This window comes from Hylobates moloch, unplaced genomic scaffold, assembly GCF_009828535.3.
Source record: "Hylobates moloch isolate HMO894 unplaced genomic scaffold, HMol_V3 SCAFFOLD_8, whole genome shotgun sequence".
NCBI classification, from domain to species: Eukaryota; Metazoa; Chordata; class Mammalia; order Primates; family Hylobatidae; genus Hylobates; species Hylobates moloch.
In genome coordinates this window covers 13,676,816-13,701,143 of record NW_026652283.1, presented here as the reverse complement: position 1 = coordinate 13,701,143, position 24,328 = coordinate 13,676,816, and the positions used below count along the sequence as shown (strand labels likewise).

The 24,328-nt window shown below is 38.4% G+C and overlaps 2 protein-coding genes and 1 long non-coding RNA gene across 4 annotated transcripts in view; 1 reads left to right on the top strand and 2 right to left on the bottom strand.

The window, feature by feature from the left end:
- Positions 1–23,965, bottom strand: part of PDE6H (phosphodiesterase 6H) — a 101,190-nt gene extending 77,225 nt beyond the window's left edge. The window contains exons 1-2 of the mRNA XM_058443573.1: positions 23,825–23,965; positions 22,532–22,631 (exon numbers count right to left, since the gene is read on the bottom strand). Coding sequence (XP_058299556.1) covers positions 22,532–22,537 — 6 coding nt within the window. The 5' untranslated portion in view covers positions 22,538–22,631; positions 23,825–23,965. The remainder of the gene's footprint in view (positions 1–22,531; positions 22,632–23,824) is intronic.
- LOC131384149 (uncharacterized) lies at positions 2,406–5,687 on the bottom strand. Its single transcript, XR_009214717.1, has 3 exons — positions 5,643–5,687; positions 3,552–3,637; positions 2,406–2,577 (listed from the first exon to the last, which is right to left on the bottom strand). It is a non-coding gene; the product is annotated as an uncharacterized LOC131384149 (long non-coding RNA).
- On the top strand, positions 19,648–23,843 carry MGP (matrix Gla protein). 2 transcript variants are annotated; one of them, XM_032159707.2, is made up of 5 exons: positions 19,648–19,825; positions 20,663–20,737; positions 21,303–21,335; positions 22,501–22,576; positions 23,261–23,843. In XM_032159707.2, the coding sequence occupies exons 1-5, from the start codon at positions 19,765–19,767 to the stop codon at positions 23,400–23,402; spliced, it is 387 nt and encodes a 128-aa protein (XP_032015598.1). In that variant the 5' UTR covers positions 19,648–19,764; the 3' UTR covers positions 23,403–23,843. The 2 variants fall into 2 exon arrangements, with proteins under 2 accessions (XP_032015598.1, XP_032015597.1); XM_032159706.2 differs by lacking the exon at positions 20,663–20,737 and having other exon boundaries at positions 19,665–19,825.
- Positions 23,966–24,328: the final 363 nt, after the last annotated feature.

Genomic DNA, 24,328 nt, shown 5'->3' with positions numbered 1-24,328 from the left:
ACATGCAATGATTGCCCCAGATCTCTGTACTACACCTGACCACTTCCTGAAATATCTGAAGCCGAGAATACAGGAAGTTCTTAAAGGTAACAATACAGGTTGTATGTGACACAAAATTAATGATCTGATAACTACCCTGATAGGATCTTTTGGCTTCCTATAACGAAAGTTGGCACAATTATCCCAGCAAATGAGACACATTTTTAGTTTGAATCTTGCATTCCTTGTTTTTTGGCACTCACTGCCTTTGTAATTAAAGATGGCGGCCTGTAACACTTCCTGTCCCGTCGAAACAGGAAAAGTACCCTTGTCACCCTAGCAGGGTGTGCGATGCGGGTGTGGCTCGCTTCTTCATTGTCCCGCTGCTCAGACCTCTAGGGTAGCATGCAGATGGGCGGGTTGTGGGGCTACGACCCCATGGCAGTGTCTAGGGGTGAATGTTTACAGCTCCTGAAGCCCCAGTGGGTATGTGTTACAGGGTGCTCTTTTAGTTTAGCCATCCGTAGTCGGCTTGCGTTAGCTCAGTTAGACCCTTTACCTTCTGCAAAGACAGAGGGCTTTCTGTATCCTGGGTTCTTGCCTTGGTGTACCAGAAGAATCAGATCACACCGAGGCTTGGAGAATAAGTGCAAGGTTTTACTAAATGGGAGTAGCTCTCAGCAGATAGGGGAGCCAGAAGGGAGACGGTTTTCCCCTGAAGTCTGGCTGATCAGCAACCTGGACTCTCCTCTAACTGTCCCTACCAAATTTGTGTCGTTCTGCCTCTGCCGGTTGGTGGCCTGCAGGTGTGCCAGTGTCAGCGTGTTCCTCTCGACCCCCAGCTGCGTCTGGTCTGCCTGCTAGGGTCTTGGGGTTTTTTATAGGCACAAGATGGGGGCGTGGCAGGCCAGGGTGGTCTTGGGAAATGCAACAGTTGGGCAGGAAATGCCTGTCCTCACCTAGGTCTGTGGGGGTGGAGCCCTAGGGAGGGACCACGCTCTCCTCTACCCAGCACTTCCATATCACCAATAGGGTATTCGATGCTATAACTCAATCCAGGGTGGAGTTTGTTTTCAGTCCTTGTCTTTTCACCTTTGGGGTTTTCTTTTTTTTTGGTGGGTCTGCCTGTTTCTTTTCTTCTAAGGGGATTTTGTGAAGTGCCATTAAAATATAAAAGTTTCTGATTAGTGAAGGACACAAGTGGCCTGCAAGAAGAAATACATTAATAAATATTTATTGTTCCTTCAGCAAACACTTGGAAGAGCATAGTGTGGCAGTTAGGTGCAAAGGCTCTGGGGTAGAGAACCTGAGTATTTACCTACTGTGTGAACCTTCACAAGTCTCATTTCTCTGTGCTTCTGTTTCTGCAATGGAAAGTGTGAATAGTAACAGAACTAATCTTATAGCCTTGTTGTGAAGATTTAAATAAACAGCACAAGTTAAGCACTTGGAAGGTGACTTGGCACAGAGCAAGACTCAGTTATTACAATTGAGGAATATCCCAAAGTGCTCAGAAGTCACATACGTCTCAAGCTTTCTGTGTTTTTTCTTTGTTTCTGGTCTGTGCTAAGGCACTAGCTGTTCATTCTACCTAGAATACACTCCCCACCTTCCCTTGCTGGCAGCCTCTCATCAGTCATGAAATGGGTCTCTTGGAACCTCCCTCATGCTCCTGGGCTCCCCTAACACATGGTGATACACCTGACTAATATAGAATTAATCACATCTTATTACTACCATTAATTTCTATATTTGCTTATTTAAAAAAAACCGTATAACACATATTGGGAACTCAATATATAGTTTAAATATCTCTGGGATACATCCAAACACTAGTTCCCAATAGCTTCTTTCTGCCACCCTGTTCATGCTGATCTGAAAATGTGTGAACACGTGACAGTGACCAGCCAGAACGCACAGAGCTGTCTGAGGCATGAAGAAGGTCTTTGAGCACAGAGCTGGGGGACAGCAAGTGGGGACTTGAGCTTCAGGACCAGAACTGAGCAATTCAAGAGACTCCACAGAGTTTATCTTTTCAGTTTCCAAACTTAGTTTACTTAACTTCACGAATGAATTTGTCATACCCTATTGGTTTTCTCCCCTAAGAAAGTGTGTGTGTGTGTGTGTGTGTGTGTGTGTGTGTGTGTGTGTGTGTGTGTGTGTGTGTGTGTGTGTGTGTGTGTGTGTGTGTGTGTGTGTGTTTCCCTAGGAAGACCATACAAATTAGCCCCCTATGGGCAAATCAACTTTTTTGGAATTTAGCTAGTTAACTAAAGAACCTTTAGGAAATTGTAAGCTTAGGTTAGACCAAGGCATTTACTCATATAAGTAAACAATATAAGAAAATAATTTTTTAATAAATGAATGTTTTAATAATGAAAAAGAATATAATAATAAATAAGAAATGAATAAGGAATAGGGCCAAGAATTAAAAAGGCAAAAGGGAAGACAGATAAAAACTAAAGAGAGAAACTAAAGCTTTTCTCCCTTGTGAAATGACAAGGCACAAAATGTGGTTTCAATATCTCCCTCTCTCTCTCTTTCCTCTCCTCTTACTGGCTCCCAGCTAGTCAGGCTCTGGGGATGATCACGGAAGCCCTAGGAGGTAAAGGACATAAACTGTGTAACCAACAATTTAGATTAATCAAACCAACAAATATTTAAGGCTGTGTGGAGTTATGAAGAGAGCTCAGATCTGAGTTCTGATTACAACCCCAGCATGTATTGGTTCTATCTCTGAGCAGGTTAGCCTTTCTAAGCCTAAAACGGAGGTAACACCCATACCTGGAAAGGTTTCTGTGAATACTAGAAATAGTATAGGTAAAGTAATTAAGCATTTGATAATAGATATTCTCATTTTATTAGTCTAACCAAGTATATAAAGCAATGCAAATAAAACATGGCTCCTAACTTCAAGCAGGTTCACAGGCAATAAACATGTGACGCATTACATTTAAAAATAGGACTAAAACACCTTAGGTAACTGTTTCCTGAAAATCCATTAGAAATTTTTCAAAAGCAAAAGAAGAGAAAGATTCTTTAGACTTTCTAGGGGAAGGGGGCAAAATGCTTAAGACATATAAAGGTTGCAAAATTTGCCTCCTAAAACAAACATGCTATAATGACTGGGCATTTTGTTAGAAAATAGATTTTTACCCAAATATTTCTCAGGCTAATTAAATCCTATATCAGTGGTCACATGTCCACAGAAAACAGAATTGAACTGGCAGGCAAAGGCAGGAAAAGGCATTCCAAAAGAATGGAGTGGTGTAATGCAAAGGGACCCGGGTATCTGAAATGATCTTGAGCTTTTAATCACGTCCCCTACAGCTACCCAGCCCCACTGGAAGAAACTCCTGACACCCTTGTTTATTCAGAGCTACCTTTCGGACTTTTTCCATTTTCTTATAACCTTGCACTAGGCCTAGAGGCCTATTGCTGATCTCAACTCTCGAGTTCCTGCCACATTTCCCATCTACAGTCTCACACTCTAAGATCCAACATATAATATTGTTTCCCTGGTCCTATTCCTTGGTCCCCTTCCTTGATAATAATTTTAACTCGCCTCTTACATTGTATCTGTTTCTGGCCCCTCCAGAGGACTCAGCCTGATCCCTTGAGACTATTAAGACTAGAGTTCATGTTGAATCCTTGGTCCCTAAAGAGAGAATGGAAAAAGACGTGGAAAATACAAGATATTTGTAAATTAATTTGCCCGAAGCAGAGTATTTGGGAAGTTGAGTGGTTAAAAACATTGGCAAAATTTTTTGCAAAATTACAGAGTTCTTTCCACATTGCCTCTCTCATAAAATACTTTGTGTTTGCCAAATTATATTAGCTGAGAAGGCCCATGGCCCATCAAAGTCTCAATGACAGCCTGAAGCTGTGGATCTGAGGTTATGCCAGGTCACTGAACTGCCTTTGTAGCCAAAGTCAGCCTCCAGGGTGAGAAGGGCTTTCTGTTGTCTGCTCAGGGAGGAGTACAAAAGTATTTATGGCTACAGTCATGTTTCTGACAACAAACCCAATTATAAGCCAACATTAAGGAAGTGATTTAGCAATACTTTTAGTGTGACTTGGTCAAACAACAAATATGTATTGATCGCCTACTCTGTGCAAACCAACCCAATGGACTTATGTGGTTTAAACTCTCTCTATATAACTCAGTTTTATTGATATTGTGCAATATATTGTTTGGTCTTATTACTGTTACTCATGAAAGAGTTGAAAAAGAATAAGCAAAGGGAAATAATGGTCATTTGCTCCTAAACGCTCATTTCTTTCATCTATCCCTGAGTACCAAATGGTTGGTTCTATGGTGGAAGATGGGTGGGACCCATTTAGGGAAAAGGGTATTGCCATTTATTTTGAAAAAATAAATCGAAGTCTTTTATTTGCATGGGATGATGACTCTCAAGTTTGTATTTCCAGCTAAGATTAAACACGGAAATCCTACTGCTTACTCTTTCTATCTAGATATCACAAAAACATCTCAACTCTTTATACTAGCTTATATTTCTCCCTGCAAACCGTGAGCTGCTCTAGATTAGCATCAATTGTGCAATCCAGAACAAAGGACCCATGCTTGACACCAGACCTTTACTCCTACATTCACTGGTTCACCACCACCTTCTAAAGAATTTCCATATCCCTCTTCTTCTTTCTTCCTCTTACACTTCATCTTGGTTTAAGTCATGATCACCTCTTACCTGAGCTGCTGCAATGCCCGACCCCTAGCTGGTCTCCCTGCATTAACTCTTACCACTCTCTAATCTATTCTCCACAGTGCTTCCAGATTCATTTATAAAAAACACAATCTGTTTATGCCTCTCTTGTCCTTCTTAAAGTTCTTAATCATTTCCAATCACTTTAAGATCTTTTTAAAAAATCAGTTCTTTTGCATTTTTACATGGACCTGCCTAAATCCCCTGCCTCATCATGTGTCTTTTAACACTTCAAGCCTTGTTCCACCTTACAACTTACATAATTACTGTTCCTTCAGCCTGTAAGACTCTCTCTTTCTGGTCTTAATTCCCCCTTTATCCATTTAACTCTCATTTATACTTCAAATTGCAGATCAAATATTCTTTTTAGGAAATTTTTTTCTAACCCCCTAAACTAAGTCTGGATCCTCTGTCATGTACTTTCCTAACTCTATACTTTTCCTTCATTAACTTTATCAAATTTCATAATCGCACATTTTTATGATGATCTCATTCCACAAAACTGTGTGTCCCACCAGGGTAGCGATCTACCCATCTTGTTCATTAACACAGCACAACACACAGATGAACATCTATTGGGGGTGGGTATGGTAAGCTAATCCAGACAAACATCCTAATGACAACAAGTGAGCTGAAGATTATGTGGAATCGGTGCAGACCCTCAAAGTAATTCCTCTGATGCTTCTGTTTCCTTCTAGCATCTGCCACTACCTCATATAAAATTACTTACTTATTTTACTACTTTAGTGTTTGCCTCCTCTGTGAAGCTGACCTCAGATTTTTGAAACAGCATTAGAAGAAACCAGAAAATCATAAAAAAGAATCTTCAAAGTATGAGGGAAACCAAGTTTAAAACTAAAATTGTATTTCTAAGTAAACTATCATTTCAGAGCAAAGACAAAATAAGTCTATTTTTAGACAATTATTGTGATTGCTTACCATTCACAAACCCCTGCTGATAGAAGCTTTACTTCAGAAAATTCTACAACCATAGAAAAAATTGAATGCAAAGAGATTGTAGGCATGCATGTACATCAAAGCACATGATGAATGTATAAAGTATTAAGGATAATAGTGAGTAATTATGGCAGTGCTTCGTCATTAAAACATTTAAACTTTCTTGTATTGCTCAAGAGGTATATAGAAGTATTGACTAATTTTTTATTGTGTTAAGAAAATATAGATGTTAATAATTCAAAAAACTCTCTTAAAAAATTAGATAAGCTGGATGTGGTGACATTCACCTGTTACCCAGATACTCAGGAGGCTAAGGTAAGAGAATCCCTTGAGGCCAGGAGTGCAAAGCTGCAGTGGGCTATGATCACATCATTGTACTCTAGCCTAGACAACTGAGCAAGACCTTGTCTCCAAAACAAACAAAGAAACAAAAATTTAGATATTATATGTAAAATTTACAAATTAATAAAGGGATACAATTAAATAAACAAGTGTCACATAAACCAATAGAAGTCTGAAATTACTTTTTAAAAAGATAAGCGTTAAAGGCTTAGCAAATAAAAGCACAAAATAATATCTTAGAAATAAATCTAAATATTATAATGAGAATAAATGTAAATTACCTTAATTTTAAAATTCTATTGATATGTATTAACAAGACAGCTAAATAAGATATAAGGATTTATAAAAATATAAACAAAAGAGTTAGAAAATAATGACAGCAACCAAATACTTAGCTAAAGAAAACTGTTATAGTAAAATTTAGTTAATATAAGTTACTATAAACTTTAAGGGAGAAAGCATTGTTGTAGACAAGAGACACATTGAATGACAACTGAAGGAAAAATTAACTGGGAGTCCATAAAAATTCTCAACTTATATGTAGTACCTAAAAGTGTATCCTCAAAGCATATAAAGCAAAATTGGAAAAATTGCAAGATTTGAAAAATCTATAATTAGAACTACAGATTTTAATCATTAATGAGCTAATCAAGCACACAAAAATAATTTAATAAAGCCAAGGAAGTTTTGAGTAATACAATTAATTAATAAGCTTGCTAAAATAAGCATTTATACAGCTTTGCATCCAATAATTAAAGAATAAACCTTTATGCAAATATGAAAACTTTATAAAAATTGACCATGTATTAGGCCATAAAAAGCCTTGAAAAATACCAAAGAATAAATTTAATAATCATCACATTCTCTAACTAATATGCAATAATTCTAGGAATCAATATCAAAATATTTTAAAACCCATGCATTTAGCAAGTTGTAAACACTACTAAATAATTTGTAAGTCATAAAAGAAATAATATTTAATATATTTTTAAAATTTAAAGATTTCTCTTTTATATAAACTGCACCAGAGAATAGAAAAAAGTAGAAAGTCTTCGCAACTCATATTATAAGGCTAGCATAATTTTTCTATCAAAATAGGACAAGAATAGTATAATAAGAGAAATGTATTTCAAATCTTGCTGTATCTTGTATCTTAAATGTTTCTCTTAGAGACCACACATTAGACCTCCTCACCTAAATGGTGAGTTTGGCCCATTTACATTAATTAGAATTGCCACTATATTAGGACTACTCTCTGTGGTAAAATACTTTTTACATAATTGATTAAAGATTTTCCCATGTACTTATAATTATTTGTTTACAAAACTTTTTATCCCTCTATCAAGTGTAATTTTCTTGAGGAAAGGGATCAACTCTAACAGTATTTGGCATACAATAGACAGTTTGTGTTTGTAGAATAAATGAGCAAATGAATGAAATATTATGATTATGCTCAGAAATTCCCATCATGGATATGTTAACTTGTTTTTATAAATTCAGTTTAGCAAATAATTATTAAGTGCTTACTATTTGCCAGGCAATGTAGCATGTGTTATATTGGAGTACAATTATGAGTTGAACATAATCTTCACTCTTTAGATATCTATAATCTAATATAAACAATATACACACAAACACATAAATATGCACACAGAGAACTATTCTAAGTCAGGTAAAGTCCAAGGCATGAAAGCCCCTAGTGTCCCTCTGGACAAAATCAGTTGACATCTCTGAGCCTCCATTTTCCCATAAGAAATTTATAAAAATAAATTATATTATTTATATCAAGATAATATTTTAAACTATGTTTTATAATCATGTGCATGTGTGAATTTTTATTATGGATCTGCTCAGTTGTTTGCATACATTTTATTCCTGGTCCTCTTCAAAGATGCCTATATAATTCATAGAAATTGCCTTCTTTTATGCATGTATTTTATTTTTTAAATATCTGTGCATGCTGTTAGTAAAATTTTTTTCCTTAAAACATCATTTAGGCCCTAGATAGTTTAAATAATATGCTATGGCCTATATAAATTTATTTAGAGACTCACTGAAGTGTTTTAATTTCTTTTCCTTTCTTGGTCTTTTCTTTCAGGATACTTGAAATACCTTAGGGTTCTTTAACTGCCATGTGTTTGAGCAATTAATTCTAATCTTACACCATATGGAAACCATTCCTACCAGTCAGCCTTGCCAAACCTATTCATGGCAGCTTATGCTGTTACGATCTTTCTGTGCAACAGAAAGACACGCTGGCAAGATGAGCAGTGAGTCAGATATTTTACTTATCTTTAAACCTACACAGGAAAAATCCCAGCCAGATAAACTGTGTCTGGCCCTAGAAAGGGTGAGTTCAGCCACAAAACATAATTTAGAGATCAAATGTAGGCACTGAGAAATCCAAGCAAAATTGCCAGATTAGCTAAGGTCAAAACTGACCTCCAGTTGTTCCAGGAACATTGTTATTTTTGCACCATTGTCCATTTGATTTATTTCTGGCAACAAAATGCTAAGTGGTGAAACACTGCTGTTCTCGAGATTCCATGGTATAGAGATGAGCCAGTATTTGTATCGGAGTTCGTACTCCTTCCCAAGAATCACTGGCTTTAAAACACATATCCCCAGAAATCCTCTTATCTCTCGCTGCTGACCCTGTGAGAAACATCATATGGCATCCTCATCTGAGGATCAGATGAAAGTACTGAAATTTATTCCAACAAATACAGCACAACTTCTCGGAAAAGGAAAAATGATACAAAATTGTCTTCCTTTCAGCTATTTGGTAAATGTTCTGCAAACATATAAAATTTGCAGAGAGACATCTTGGGATAGCTATACTCTTTTTCACAAATTAACTTTTTGTTTATTACTTATAGATAATACATTCATACTTTTCTTTTTCAAACTAAAAATTGTGCTTTGTTTTAAGCAATCTGGCATAGATAAGAGGCTTGTTTTGATGGACCAGAAAAAAAGTGGAGAAAACAAAGAAATAAAACACTACTTAATAAATATTAGCTATTCCTACTGCTGTAATGCAAAATTTATTAAATCAATTAATTCTATCCCTTGGCAATCTTTCAAATATTCTCGTTTTCTTTTCATTGAACTTCTAATATTCATAACTTGTTTGGTGCTGTACCCGGGATCAGCTTCTTTACACAATTTTATATGGCATGCACAAGTCCACTCCTGTTAATCAATATGTGAAAATACAGATGCAAAGAAAAACACGTGTTTATATCCAAACACAGTAAGGGACTGTTTCTTATTTTACCCTTCCAGAGGAATTCTTGCTATTCAGGTAGTTTTACTAAGATTTTTCTTTAAAAAGAGTGAATTTTTACATGTATTTATGTCATAATTTAATTTTATGACATTATCTGGAAACTTCTCAGGAATATTGCTATTTCATAAAAAGGATAATCATTTAATTTAGTAGTTGGATTGCTGCATAAGGCCAGGGTAAAAAATAACAGTGAAATAGCATTTTTCTTTTATTTGACATACAATGTAGTTATTTAGCATTTCAAATTACAGCAATTTCCTATCTTCACAAAAGGCAGAGAGGTTTCCGTTAAAGTTCTTAGACTGCTGTAGTGGATTGTTAAGGGTAACTTCATTGAGCTTTTGTGGTGTTTAAACATTGCACTGGGTTTGCAGGATCAGCTCAGTTCAAGAAACATAAATAAGCACTTACTGTGTGCCAGATGATGTGTAAGAAATAGAGAATGCAAAGATGAAAAAGATACAATCCCTGACATCCCCTGTGGAGCTTAACGTTCTGTATTGAAATCCAGTAAGATCTATGAAAAAGTATCATGACTAGTATGAAAAAACTGAGGCATCTAACTGGAAATGCAATTCAGCAAGAGAATTCTTTCTTCTTTCAGCAAGAAAGAAGTCTTTCTAGAGATGACAGTTTCCTAGATAAAGAGCTGGAATCTTTTGGGTAAATGAATACGGGGTGAGGAAGAAGAGGAGACAGGTGATTGATTGTACCATGAATAGCTGGGAGGAGTGTGTGCACAAGATGGGGCACAGAAATGCCTGTAATTCAAAAAAGAAAGTATGTACCAGTAAAGAAATAAAAGTGCTAAGGGAGGTCAGGCGTGGTGGCTCACACCTGTAATCCCAGTACTTTAGGAGGCCGAGGCGGGCGGATCATCTGAAGTCAGGAGTTCGAGACCAGCCTGATCAACATGGTGATCATCTCTACTAAAAATACAAAATTAGCCTGGTGTGGTGGCACATGTCTGTAATTCCAGCTACTCAGGAGGCTGAGGCAGGAGAATCACTTGAACCCAGGAGGTGGAGATTGCAGTGAGCCGAGATCGTGCCATTGCACTCCAGCCTGGGCGACAGAGCAAAACTCCATCTCACAAAAAAAACAAAAACAAACAAACAAACAAACAAACAAAAAGTGCTAAAGGAGTTTTTGAAGGGAGGAGAAATAACACTGGGTTGAGAAGCTTAAGTAAGACATCATGTAGCAGGTGTATTTGAGCTAAGCCTTAAAAGATACCCAACTTTCCTATAGACAGAGATAGGGAGGCAGAAAAAGAGGACATCATAAAATGAGCAAACGTGTGATAGCAAACACTGAAGGGTGTGTCAGGAACAAGTTGCTCAGTTTGGCTCTAGGATTGGTTACATGAAGGGAAACAGTGAAAGAAATGAATGGGAAAGACAACTGGGAAATAACAATTAATGAGCACCTATGACATCACAGACACCTGCTGGGTATTTTACAAAGAATTCCTCATTAAATCTTTACAACAATTTACAAAAGAATTATTGCTCACATATTACAGTGAAAAAAATGACTTATTCAGGGTCACATAATTAGACACTGTAATAATAATAGCTACTTTCATGGAATGTTTACTGTATGCCACCACTGGGCTAGCCAGGCCCTCACACGAATTATCTCATTTAATCCTCACTACAACTCTATAAGCTACTTTCCATTATTGCCCACATTTTATTAGATGAAGAAAATGAGGATTTCAGAGACAGCAGAGATCATTCAGTGACAAATGGAGTGGGATTCACATGTTCTTTTCCACTATCTCATTATGGCACCAGAGAATTTAGGATGTATGTGAACTTGAGAAGGATGTCAGCTTAATTCTGTAAGCAATGAGAAGCTGTTGTGTGTCTTAATAAAAGATGACTAAGAGCCAGAGGCTAAGCTCAAAGAACTTGCTGTCTGGTAGAGAAGCAAGACAAACAAGCATTCGTATCAGACTCTCATCCTTCCTAATCCTTCACCCCAGCCTGTATCCATTCCCCTGCCCTCCTATTGCTATCCCAAAACAGAGTAAGACCAAAAATTACATCTTGTTCCCTTCAGCTTATTGTCTCTTCCTTTTGATTCTATTCTTTTCCCCACCGGTTTATGGCTTACCAAAAGACAAAGAACCCCAATGAAAACTCCTTTTATCCTCTCAACAAAATAAAAGTCTCTTTCAAAATTCCATAAATGGCATAAAAAAATTAGCATGGGATTATGAGAAAACAGGAAACACAGAGAATGATAGATTAGAAGAACTGGAGTCAGAGCAAGGCCCCTGAGATTCAGACAAACTCTGGTTACAGGACCTCTTAAACACATGCCAGCAGGCGGGGCTGAAATAGATTTCCACAGTCAGTCCAGCCAACATTTCACTGCATTTTTTTTCCATCAGGGAGAAATCAGATGTGGAAACAATCACTTATTTGACAGCCTGTTCACTTCTTAGCTTGATCAGCAAAGGCATTCCCTGTGCTGTTCTCTCTCTCATGTTAACCTGGACATTTTTCCTCTATGTCCTCTCTAAACTTCCTTTTCTGAATCTCATCTCATTTCCATGGTTTGCAATGAATAGGCGATGAGACAAAAAGAGTTGCTCAGTTACTGATCCCTTCCACGAGGAGGAGAGTTTTCTCTCATTGACCAAATCCTGGCTGAAAAGATTGACTTTCTTCTCCTAAGGATTTCAAAGTATATCAGCATCCAACTCGAACGAATCAAGTTATTTGACTACAACTGGGAAACAACAGCAGACATGGCCTATTGGCAGGCAGTTATTTGAATGAAGCTTTTAAAAGGCATCTTGCTAGTGGTTTGTCGGCTGAGGGGTGGACATCCAAACACCAATCAGCCCTAGAAACACTTGCAAAATTTCATTAAGAACAAAGTGTTCCTTCAAACACTGAATTATATAATTTCTCTATCGTGTTTATTCATTTCAAGGATGAAATAATTTAGAAGCACAAAATTATACAGGTCTATTCCAGCTCTTCTGTTTAAAAAGGCAAATGGCTTGCTCAACAGTAACGCAGCCATTGGGTGGCAGTGTCAGAACTACACTGAGCTTCAGCCAGTTCTACAGTTCCCACTGGACAAGGCTTTGCTGATTCAATCCCTCCCATGTTTTGCGTTCTCTCCTCTGCTTTGGTTTTCAACAATCTATTCCCTCGTTACTGGGAAGAAGTGGAAGTAACACTAGACCAGTGGAGTTGAACCTATTTTTTGAAATAATATTGTGTGTGCATGTACTCCACAGCATTACATGTACGTAGGCCATTAAGCTAGGAGCTCTGCAGGTATTGCCTTATTTAATTCATCTAATGGTCCTCTGAGTTAGAGTCCTCTAACACTTAGCGAGCATCTACTATGTTGCAGACACTTATAATCCCTACCTGTGTCACTGAGGCTCAGGAGCTTAAACAGCATATCAAATGCCACATGCAGAGTAAGCAGCAGAGGCCAGGCACAGTGGCTCAAATCTGTAATCCCAGCACTTTGGGAGGCTGAGGCAGGCGGATCACTTGGGGCCAGGAGTTTGAGACCAGCCTGGCCAACGTGGTGAAACCCGGCCTCTACTAAAAATAAAAAAAAAAATTAGCTGGCCGGGCGCGGTGGCTCACGCTTGTAATCCCAGCACTTTGGGAGGCCGAGGCCGGCGGATCACGAGGTCAGGAGATCGAGACCACGGTGAAACCCCATCTCTACTAAAAATACAAAAAAAAAAAAAATTAGCCGGGCGTGGTGGCGGGCGCCTGTAGTCCCAGCTACTTGGAGAGGCGGAGGCAGGAGAATAGCGTGAACCTGGGAGGCGGAGCTTGCAGTGAGCCAAGATTGCGCCACTGCACTCCAGCCTGGGCGACAGAGCGAGACTCTGTCTCAAAAAAAAAAAATTAGCTGGGCATGATGGCACAGGCCTATAGTCCCAGCTACTCGGCAGGCTGAAGCAGGAGAATCACTTGAACCTGGGAGGTGGAGGTTGCAAGGAGCCAAGATTGTGCCACTGCACTCCAGCCTTGGCGACAGAGCAAGATTCAATCTCAAAAGAAAAAAAAAAAGAAAAGAAAAAGCAGCAGAGCTAGAAGTCAAATCCAGGCTTTCTTATCCTAAAAACTACATCCTTTGGCCAGCTACTACAGAGCCTGTCTTTAGAGTCCTATCAAGGTTATGTGACGACTGTTTGTTAGAGTAGCTACCAAAAGTATGGAGAGAATATCTAGATGAAGTGAAGGTAGGGAATGCTCACTCCCCTCCACTGTCTGCTTTTTTGTTGTTGTTATTGTTTTGAGAGAGCAACAGAACAGATGAAATGGGTACAGGCTGGAATATGGAAGGAACGTGGTAGATTTGACTCATACAACTACCAGATATTCTTCTAGTTAATTTATTACCTAAACTTAAAATCACCCTGAAAGAGATTTAAATTTCCATTTCAAGGAAGCATCCTTAGGTTAGACATGGGGTCCATTCAGATACGTACCTCTGACTGAAGGATTTCAAAGACAGCATATTTTCATTTCTCATGTCAACTTTAAAAGTTATCATCAACTATTTTTAACTTCATTTGGTAACGAATGTTATGTTTACTTAACTTTTAAAAATTATTCTCTGTTGTTTAAAGCATTACTTCTATCTTCCCTAAAACCACTTCTTATAACTCATACCGGTGTTATCAAGTTCTTGGGTACTGTGATTTGCTGAATTAAGCTATCATTCTCTCTACTCCCTTCATGTCTTCACAAGTGGTAAACATAATCCCATTCTGCTTCCATCTCATTCCTAGAGACATTATATCATTATTCTCATATCCTCTCTCCTCACCAATCCTACCTTTAGGATCCTGTTTCTGCCAGTCACCAATAACCCGTGCAATTCCTGCAAGTTACTTGGCTCCATTTCTTGGGGTTGTAAATGTCTTGAATATAAAAAGGAGTATTTTATTTTGGTGATTTGGAATAATCAAAGGAGATTACAAGGATATCCCAAAGTGTGAGATGACAGTAGAATTGATACAAAAGGGCGCCTTCTTTTCCAGCTGAGACCATGGTACTGCAGGAGAAATTCCTCGGACTGTCTTGATCGCACCTCATCCAGAAAAGGCAGGCAGAGTCTGATGACTAAATAGACAGCCTTTAGTCAAGACATCTTCATCTTTAGTCAAGACAGGAGACATAGAACCTGCTCTCTATTTTGCTTTAAGTTGACAGAGCATTCTATAAATTAAGCTGAGATTTCCACTTTTCTGGGGGCGGGGAGGGGGGCGGTGGTCTAAGTAACTATAGAAATTGGCCTTGTGGGCACTGGGAGATGACATTCTTAATATGTCAGATACACCAAACCAGAGCGAGTGTCAGATGACAGCAAACAGCGTTCACAGACTGGATGAGACTTGGTGATTCCTGAAGAAAGCTGAAAGGTTTTGGAAAGTACCATATTTGAGTTGGAGCTTGTTTGGGCAAATGTTTAGTGTGCAGTGTACTGGAGAAAGAAACAGGGGACTTAGGATCCAATACTAAAACTATCCCTCTCTCCCATTTAACTTACTGGGCTTAAGTGTATGTAGACCTTTAATTCGTATTGCACTATTTTAAAGGATATTGAAACAATTATCATTTTAAATGTGTATATCTTAATTTTGTGTAATTTTGTCTCTAGCTATGAAATTTGAAACTCAAGGAACCCTGTAAGACGCAATCACAAAATTATTTAAGCAGGTGTCAGAACCTGGAGGGATCTCGCATGGTTGTATCATTATTAAAAACATATGATTTGACATCAAACAGTCTTGTGTTTTAATCCTGTCTTTGTCATTTAGTTGTTGTGTGACCTTGGATAAACTATTTTACCTCTTTGAGCTTCCATTTTCTTATATATGAGATGTGGGTCATTATACTTAGCTTATAGGATTATTAAGAGAAGTAAATAACAAAGAGTGACTATCAGAGCATCTAATATATAGCAAGCATTTGACATATGATAATAGCACTTGGATAGATGTATAATTTTTATTTGATATTTGCTATCTTATTTAAGAATTGAAGCTTTTCTTAAGAAGGAAAGGGTGGAGGAAATAATCAATAGAGGAGAAAAAGAAAAAATCCCAGCCATTCCCAGCCAAAAGCTCTCCACCTCTCAGACTTCTCCACCTTTATTTTATTTAATAATCAGGCATCTCCAACTTTCCCTGGAAGTTTCAGCCCATGAGTCCCTAGATGCTCCTCCCATGCCTGAGTTTGACAAACATTTATTCTTACATAGTTCTAAGACAAATTAAGGAAAGGAAAGAAGGATTCTGTCTGTGCCTAGGAAGTTATGTCAGTTAAGGAATCTGACACACAGAATCCTCTCACGGGGCTTCCCTTAAAAGAAAAGAACTAAGAGCATGGCACTGTCCCACAACATTGGCTGGGCTTCTGTCTCCCAGTTCACTGTCCTTTGATGTCCTAGAGAGTGATTTCTGTTTTTGTCTTCAGGGCTGCTTCTTCCTAACTCTTCATTCATTTGCATTTTTCCTTTACTGGCAAGGGTAAGGACTTTAGTGCTGCCAGTTTAAAAAATATATATATAAAATCAAAATTCAGTAAATAAAGCTGAATTTCATGGAACAGCAAAAAAGAAAAAGAAATCTGACTGGAGCCAGGAAAATTCCTCAAAGAGACAAAATGCCTAGCCATCTGAAAAAGAGTTAGTTAAAGGATAAGCAAGGACAGAAAGAGAAGGAGGTAGAATTGATAGGGAAATATATTACACTTACTACCTCTGTGCCATTATTTTAGTCACAGAAATACCATGTGAAGGGGATAACTCTTTTGGTATATTCTCTGGCAAATACACTTTTCTGAGAAGCTTCTCCCCACAGTAATTCTCAGAAGCTCTGCCAATGTTCCTCTCCTGCATTCCCTCCCTAAATTCAGAATTATCTGAGCTGGTCACTAGCACCTTTCTTGATGCTTTGGAAACAGAGATACTCCTGAGTGCCCATAAGAATTGTCAGCCCAGTGAGAAAGCTCATCACTTGGTCTCCTTTAAGGCCAGTTGGCTGCCTAACAATTTTTTAAATTAGATTTGTGTTCAAAGAGCACACTTGATGCATGAGGATAGGGCCCATATCTGTATTTTTCTCTACTGTCTTTCCAGCCTAGAGTTGACACACAGTAGATGCTCAGTACATTTGTTGGCTAGATAGATAACTTGATGGATGGTTGGCTGGATGGATGAATCGATGGATGGATGGATGGATGGATGGATGGATGGATGGATGGATGGATGGATGGAAGAATTATGAAATCACGAAGCTCCTTCTGGCCCTGACAGGCATGGTCATTCTTCTCTTTTCTGCCTGAGAGTAGGTGGAATAGGAGATCTGTATTACTCCATGGCTTCTCTTGCTTCAGTTCCCACGTTGCCAACTTCACATGAGGAGATTCCAATACATTTTTTAAAACTGGCAATCATATCACTATCTCATATTTCTGTTATCACTTCTGGGAGTATCTTCAAATATTCTCTCCTCTGAATAACACTTCTCTTTTATTAAGGGAAAATGTCTATATAAGTGTCTTTCATAATTATCTAAAACCTAATTAGAATTTAGAGTTTCATGTGGTCTCGTCTTGACAAGATATCCCAATTAAGAAAATGCAAACTAGCTGGCAAAATTAATTTGTTTAAATTTCAATATTTTCTGAAAATTTTCAGACAGTGTTCTGCAATCTCAAACAATGCTATTCCTAACCAAACCAACTTTTATTTCTCTGTTCCCATGTCTCGCTTTTAATATGTCTCACCTTCTACAACTGCCTCCGTTTTTCTCTGTCACTCATTCTCTATCTAAAACTCATCCAGCAAACCAAATTGGTAAGGCTCTTCTCATTTCCTCTTCTCCGTTTTTTTTTTTTCCCTACCTCCATTCTTTTCTTCTGTCTTCTCTCAGATGAGTCAATCTTGGTCCTTTCTAATGCAAAGCTCCCATCCCTGCTTTAAGAGTTAGTCCAAGTCCTCACCATAAAAACATATGACTGGAGCTGGCATTCACAAAGTTGTCTTTGAAATGGGGAGTAAGGTCACAGAAGAGAAAAAGAAGGGCTCTGGATTCTCAGACATGTTAATAATTTTTACATATCATATATAAATGGGATTTTGCACAGAAGAACCCAGAAATAGATGGAGAGCAATGGACAGGAAAGGCAGATGAAGGACCAAAAAGACACAGCTCCCAAAAGAAAGTTAGCCTTACAAAGATCAAGACAATAAAGAGAAATGCTTAAGTTTAAGGAATCCAGTGGAAGCAGTGATTTAACGTGGACAAAAGGTGAAGCTTCAGTTGAAATGAGAAGTGTAGGGTTTTCAAGTTTAGCTTCTGGGACTGTAAAAATAAACAAACAATTGTGATGTCAGAGGCTGAAAGATTATAGTTGTCATTTGAACTTGGGGATAGAGGAAGCATCTATGACTTGGCTGGAAAAGACAGAGCTAATGTACATTGCAAAGCACATATTTATAGCATGAAAATGGGAAGATTTCTCTTTAATTCTGGAGATGGAGTGGGGACGCAGAGAGTAGACTACTCATTTTAAGGGTGAAACATTGGAACTCAACTTGTTTGATGTTATATTAATTGGGGGTTAATTACTAAGCTAAGTACATATAAAACTTTTATCTATGGCTAGCTTGTCCCCCCAAAATCATGCAATATAGTGAACTGGCTTTCACACTTTAAATTTTTCATTGATCGTGTAATGATTCAGGTGATTCATCTTGCAAGATGGACACTGAAACTAACACTCAGAGTAGGTTGTGGTTTAAAGAGTGGAACAACTGCCAATCTCATTAGTGGAAATTGTGATGGGTGAATTTATCAAGGATGAACATACATGGTCTTCTTTCTGAGATTTTCTTTAAGATTTTCTCACAGATAATCTATTTCTTAGGTTTTGGAGAGAAAATTTGAATTTTATTGATCCCTCAGGACTCAATCTTTCAGATTTCAAAAGAGCTATTTCTTTTAATGGGGACTCTGTTAATATTTGTAAAAGGTCTTCACAGGATGGAGGGTGGGAGGGAAACTCCATCCCAATAAGACAAAAAGAATGAAGCATGAGGCTCCACCTAGTTCATCACTACCCCTTGAAATACATCAGTATTGAAAGATACATCCACCCCACCCCCAACCCAGCCCTATTGCTGTTCCAGCCCAAGAGTCAGAGGTCCCGAAGCTGTAGCTCTTCTACAATCTGCTGCCCTGTGACTCAAGTCTATTGTCTGCAAAGAAAACTATTGGGTTCCCAAGCAACAGAGGCACATCTGGTAGGACAGATTTTGTGACTGCAAAAGAAAGGGGAAAAAAAGAAAGAAAAAAAAAGAGCTCTCTATACAAGATAACCAGAGGCATCAAACTGAAATCCTCCTGTGGAAAATAAGCTAGTATTCTGGGCCTGATGGTGTGGTGAAAACCTGTGCTTGAGGATACATTACAGTAAAAGAGCAAAGTGAATAGTAAGTAGCTATTACTTACCTCCTTAGGGAGGTGTCTTGTTTGCCTGTACATCCCCCACAGCACCTAGCACAGTACCTTGCATCTCATCTGCTACTCACTAAAAAGTCTATCAGGTTAGTTAATTATTGAGACAACGCCCTCAGAAATGAGAGAACAGTACCCTCTTATCCTTGCTGCACTTTCCACCACTGATACACTGCCTAAGAGAGGACTAGGGCACAGATTTGAACTAATGTCACAAAACTGGATGGGCAAGTTACAACGGTGTCGATTAAGGAAACAGAACTCATGGGGCACCAGATATCTCCACCCTGATGAACCCTTGGAAAAATGCCAAAGATGCATATCCCCAGGCAAATGCCTGATTAGTCTGGGATTGATAGATTGGTCTAGGATTCAGCCCTACTGGGAAGATGTCTAAATTATAATCAGCATAGAAAGCAAAGTCCTCCTAGAAGAAGAGGCAAAGGTTAAAAAGAAGAAAAGAAAAGAAAGTGAAGTCCTTCCTCCCCCAAAACCTCTCATCAATCAATCAGGGTAACAAACAGAACACTAGGGCTCTGTCTGTGGACCAAACCCAAAAGGCCTGCGGTCAGGGCCAGGAGGGTAGATCATGTGTTCGTGGCCACTTCCTCTGTGGGCTTTTGCCCAGGTCTGTCCCCAAGCATACGATGGCCAAAACTTCTGCACCAGAGCAGCATCCTGCTGTAGCACAGTCAGGTCCAGGAGTGAGGGAAAACTGCCCACTCAGAGTAGATAATATCTGGAAGGAATGACTGTTTGGGAAAAGTTCCAATGCTAGTTCAGTGCCAACCCTTCCCCACCTTCTCCGGCCCTCTGCCACTGGTTCCTCCCCTCTCAACTGCTCTGGTTCTTATAAAAACTTCACAGCCTTCCACTAACATCTCATAGGAGCCTCTCTCCCTACTGCTGCTACACAAGACCCTGAGACTGACCTGCAGGACGAAACCATGAAGAGCCTGGTCCTTCTCACCATCCTGGCCGCCTTAGCGGTAGTAACTTTGTGTTACGGTGAGAAACTTTTCTCCCATTTCTCTGTATTTACTTTTCTGCCTCTGACTTTGGCTTACTTCTATTTTTCCTCTCCCTCCTCCTCTTCTTCCCCCTTTCTCTGTTATAATCTTAAAGTACCATTACTTTCACATTTCCCAGTCTCCACAGAAACTGATCTGTTCTATTAAGTCTTTTTTATATCCTAAATATCCAGAGTCTTGTGCAACTTAACAGGCAAACCTGTTCAGTGGTAAGTCTCTAAGAAACTCAGATATTACAGAAAGAAGATATCAAACTCCCAGCCCCCTGCATCCTCGTTTTTAAGGATATTTATTTAGACTTTGGTATCAATGGGTTAAGGGTATTGTTTAAACCATTTGCCTTTGAGAAAATCCAATTTCTTGTGAAGTATTAAGTATAGCCCTTTCTAGGGACTGGACAATCTCATGAACTTACTATGTTTGTTCAGTTAATTAATTTTAAAATAAAGTTTTACATGAAAAGAATTTTAGAAAAGAATCATTTTCATAACTTCTGTTGTCAGAAAATAAATTTTGCCTGTTTTCTATATGTTGTTAAATATACCTGCATTTGTTCAAAGCTTATAAAAGGAAATCTGAAGCAAAGTTATTTACTTATTTCAGTCTTTTGCTTCAATTACTTGGATATTTTCACTGTTTTTAAATTTAAGTTACATTAACAACCATAAAGATTATGCTTGTCACTCTTGTATTACAAATTTTCTGTATCAGAGGATTTGATTTCTTCACCTCCTTTTTAACTTTTGAAGAAAATTCACTTGCTAGCAAATATTAATATAAGTTTCTTATTCCAAAATTTACCTGCTGTGCTCAGGAGAGTGGCAGAAAGAAGAAAACTTCTGCTTTGATATCATTTCAGTTCTCTCTCTGAACTGGCATCGTGCCCAGAGTGAGCTGTCAGCTGGAGCCAGTGGTTTCTGTGGCTGCCAATTTAACACAGGTTCTTAAGAGGCTTTCGGAACCCTCTTAGAAACCTGTCCTAGTAAGCCCAGCAGAGCAACTGCCCTGTAGTTCTCTTGCCTGGAGAAACCTGGCTGTCTTCTGGATGCTTCTTAATCCTCTTTGACCCTGTTCTCAAACAGGGTCTGAATAAACCAGAGAAGAAGGTTCTCTGGAGACTTCCGTACAGCACTTAAATTGTCGTATTTTGCTTGTCTGACGACGTCATAGCCCTTGGGAAATTTTAGCTGAAAATGGCCACTCCCTCCTTCAACATCAGAGAAACTAAAATATAGAGATACCCACAGCAAGGCCAGAGCTAGGGAAAAACCTCATAAATCCTAAATTCCTGAAATTTGTAATAACCACACTGCTAAATATATTCTTCATGTTTAGACTCTTTCCTCTTCTTCCATCCCTGTATTTAAACTATCACAGTGTCTAAATTGATAAATAATAATATAATGAATCATTGATAAATACTGATATAATGAATCTTTTTTTTTAAACTCCAGAATCACATGAAAGCATGGAATCTTATGAACTTAGTAAGTGAATATTTAACTTCTTTATTCAAATCCCTTGCATTAAAGAACCTCTTCCTATTTTTAAATAAACAAGATGGAAAGATATATAACAGGGAGGGAAAAGGGGGCCTCTTTTGGAAAACTAAAGTAAATTTTTAAATCTAATGACTATAAAAATTGCCAAAGGAGTAATTTTTTAAGCTTGAAGTAGTGCAATATGGGATTTAAGCTACAGGCAACATATTTAGAAGCCACAAAATCTCATTTGGAAATTCTAAATTGGCACCACGTCAACTGCACAGATGGAAAACGAGGAGTAATGACAAATGGTAAAGCACAGAGTTGGACGCCAAGTCAGCTGGGAGACCACAGGCGCCACGTTAAGCTGAGTGCCGTTTTGTTTTTTTTGGTTTTTTTTTGTTTTTTTTTTTTTTGAGACAGCGTCTCACTCTATCACCCAGGCTGAAGTGCAGTGGCATGATCTCAGCTTACTGCAACCTCCACCTCCCAGATTCAGGCAATTCTCGTGCCTCAGCCTCCCGAGTAGCTGGGTTTACAAGCCCACGACAGCATGCCTGGCTAATTTTTGTATTTTTAGTAGAGACGGAGTTTCACCATGTTGTCCAGGCTGGTCTCGAACTCCTGGCCTCAAGAGATCCACCCACTGCAGCCTCCCAAAGTGCCGGCATTACAGGCATGAGCCACCACACCCAGCCAGCTGATTGCTGTTGAATAGCTGGGCTTATAAAGACTGAGCATAGGAAGAAATGGCACATCACTCTCATTTTTAATTTATTCATTATTTTTATAGTGTTTAAACTGTTCATGTACTGGCAATCTAGAGTTATGCTTCATAAATCCTCAGGACAGAGAATTTCTCCTCAAAAGGAATTTAAAATCTACCAAGTAGAAATACAGAAATTAAGAAAGGCAAAGTGATCATCTGAAGGCAAAACCAACAAAGCCTATATGACAAGTCTCTAAGACAGATGGATTGATTACTGATTTCATTTGATCAGGAAGTTAATGAAATCTACTTTATACTCTCCTTTAATTTTGCCAATCTCTGTTTATATGAGTTGCAGAAGTTAAGGCACTTTCAAATATATTTGTGTCAAGGAATATTCACGGAAATATTTTCAGCTATGTGTCATTAAAACTGCATTTATTTATTTTCTGTTCTAAGATCCCTTCATTAACAGGAGAAATGCAAATACCTTCATATCCCCTCAGCAGAGATGGAGAGCTAAAGTCCAAGAGAGGTCAGTAACAAAACTTCATGAGGAGCGGTCATTTTTCCCAGTGTAGATCACAGAGCTGAACTGGAGTGGGAAACAGCTTTTTCATCATATACATTATTTCTAATTGTATCTTTAAAATCAAAAAACTTAAAAACAATATACGGAAAACAACTGAATTATTAGACAACTATGTGGGGAAAGATCCGGAAAGGAGCGGGAAGGAGGAGAGAAAGGAAGACAGAAAGAAAACGTCTATTTTCATTTAAAAAAAAAAAAAATCTGTTCTGCCTTCCCTCCCTGGTTTTTTTGGTTGGTTGGTTTGCTTTTCTGAGACAGAGTCTCACCCTGTTGCCCAGGCTGGATTGTAGTGGTACTATCTCGTGCCTCAGCCTCCCAAGTAGCTGGGATTACAGGCACGTGCTACCATGTCCAGCTATTTTTGTATTTTTAGTAGAGATGGGGTTTTGTCATGTTGGCCAGGCTAGTCTTGAACTCCTGACCTCAAGTGATCCGCCCACCTCAGCCTCCCAAAGTGCTGGGATTACAGGCCTGAGCCACCGCACCCAGCCTCTCCTTGTTCTTTAAATATCTCTTAATATAGGGGGGCATGGAGAGAAAGTCTCTCCAATATTTTCTTCTTCTTTTCCATTTTTGTATTTTTCCACTTTATGCTTCTCAATTTTGGCCTCTTTTTCCACTTTCTAGGATCCGAGAACGCTCTAAGCCTGTCCACGAGCTCAATAGGGAAGCCTGTGATGACTACAGACTTTGCGAACGCTACGCCATGGTTTATGGATACAATGCTGCCTATAATCGCTACTTCAGGGAGCGCCGAGGGGCCAAATGAGATTGGGGGAAGAAAAAAAATCTCCTTTTTTCTGGAGGCTGGCACCTGATTTTGTATCCCCTTGTAGCAGCATTACTGAAATACATAGACTTATATACAATGCTTGTTTCCTGTAAATTCTCTTGTCTGGCTGCACCCCTTTTTCCTGCCCCCAGATTGATAAGTAATGAAAGTGCACTGCAGTGAGGGTCAAAGGAGAGTCAACATATGTGATTGTTCCATAATAAACTTCTGGTGTGATACTTTCATCTTGTAAATCTGCTTTCTTTTGGGAAAATACTGAGATATTTAAATCATGGCCCACCTTACCCAAAATAGGAGATTCTGTTCATCTCATATCTAGTATTGATTAGAAAAATAACTACATAAAAAGATGGAAGCTTAGAAGGCACTCAGCCATAAATTATCTAAACCCTCTCTACCTTGGAATCCGTGAATGGAATCTGGTATGTTTTTTCCAGGATTTTCCTATTGTAAATTGTGGCAAATACAGGGCTCCCTTCATTTGCTTTTCATCTCTTATGCATCAAAGTCAAAAACATTTCTGAATCAAGATAATCTAGAAGAGAAAAAAGAGGAAAAGGAAAAGAGAAAGCAGAAGGGGCAAATAAAACCAATTGGCAAAAACTGTCAATAATAGTTTATATAACTATAAACTAGACTTAACTATATCAATAATCACATTATATGTAAATAGTTTAAACAATCCAATTATTTTTTACTTCTACATATGTTATATTTTTACTTCTACATTTGTTATAGGTTCCACGCTACATGTTTACTATTCTTGCTTTAAATAATTTTAATAATTTATTTTAAAGTTTAGATAATAAGAAAATATCCCAGGCCAGGCACAGTGGCCCACACCTGTAATCTCAGTAGCCATGACCATGCCAATGCACTCCAGCCTGTGAAACAGAGTGAGA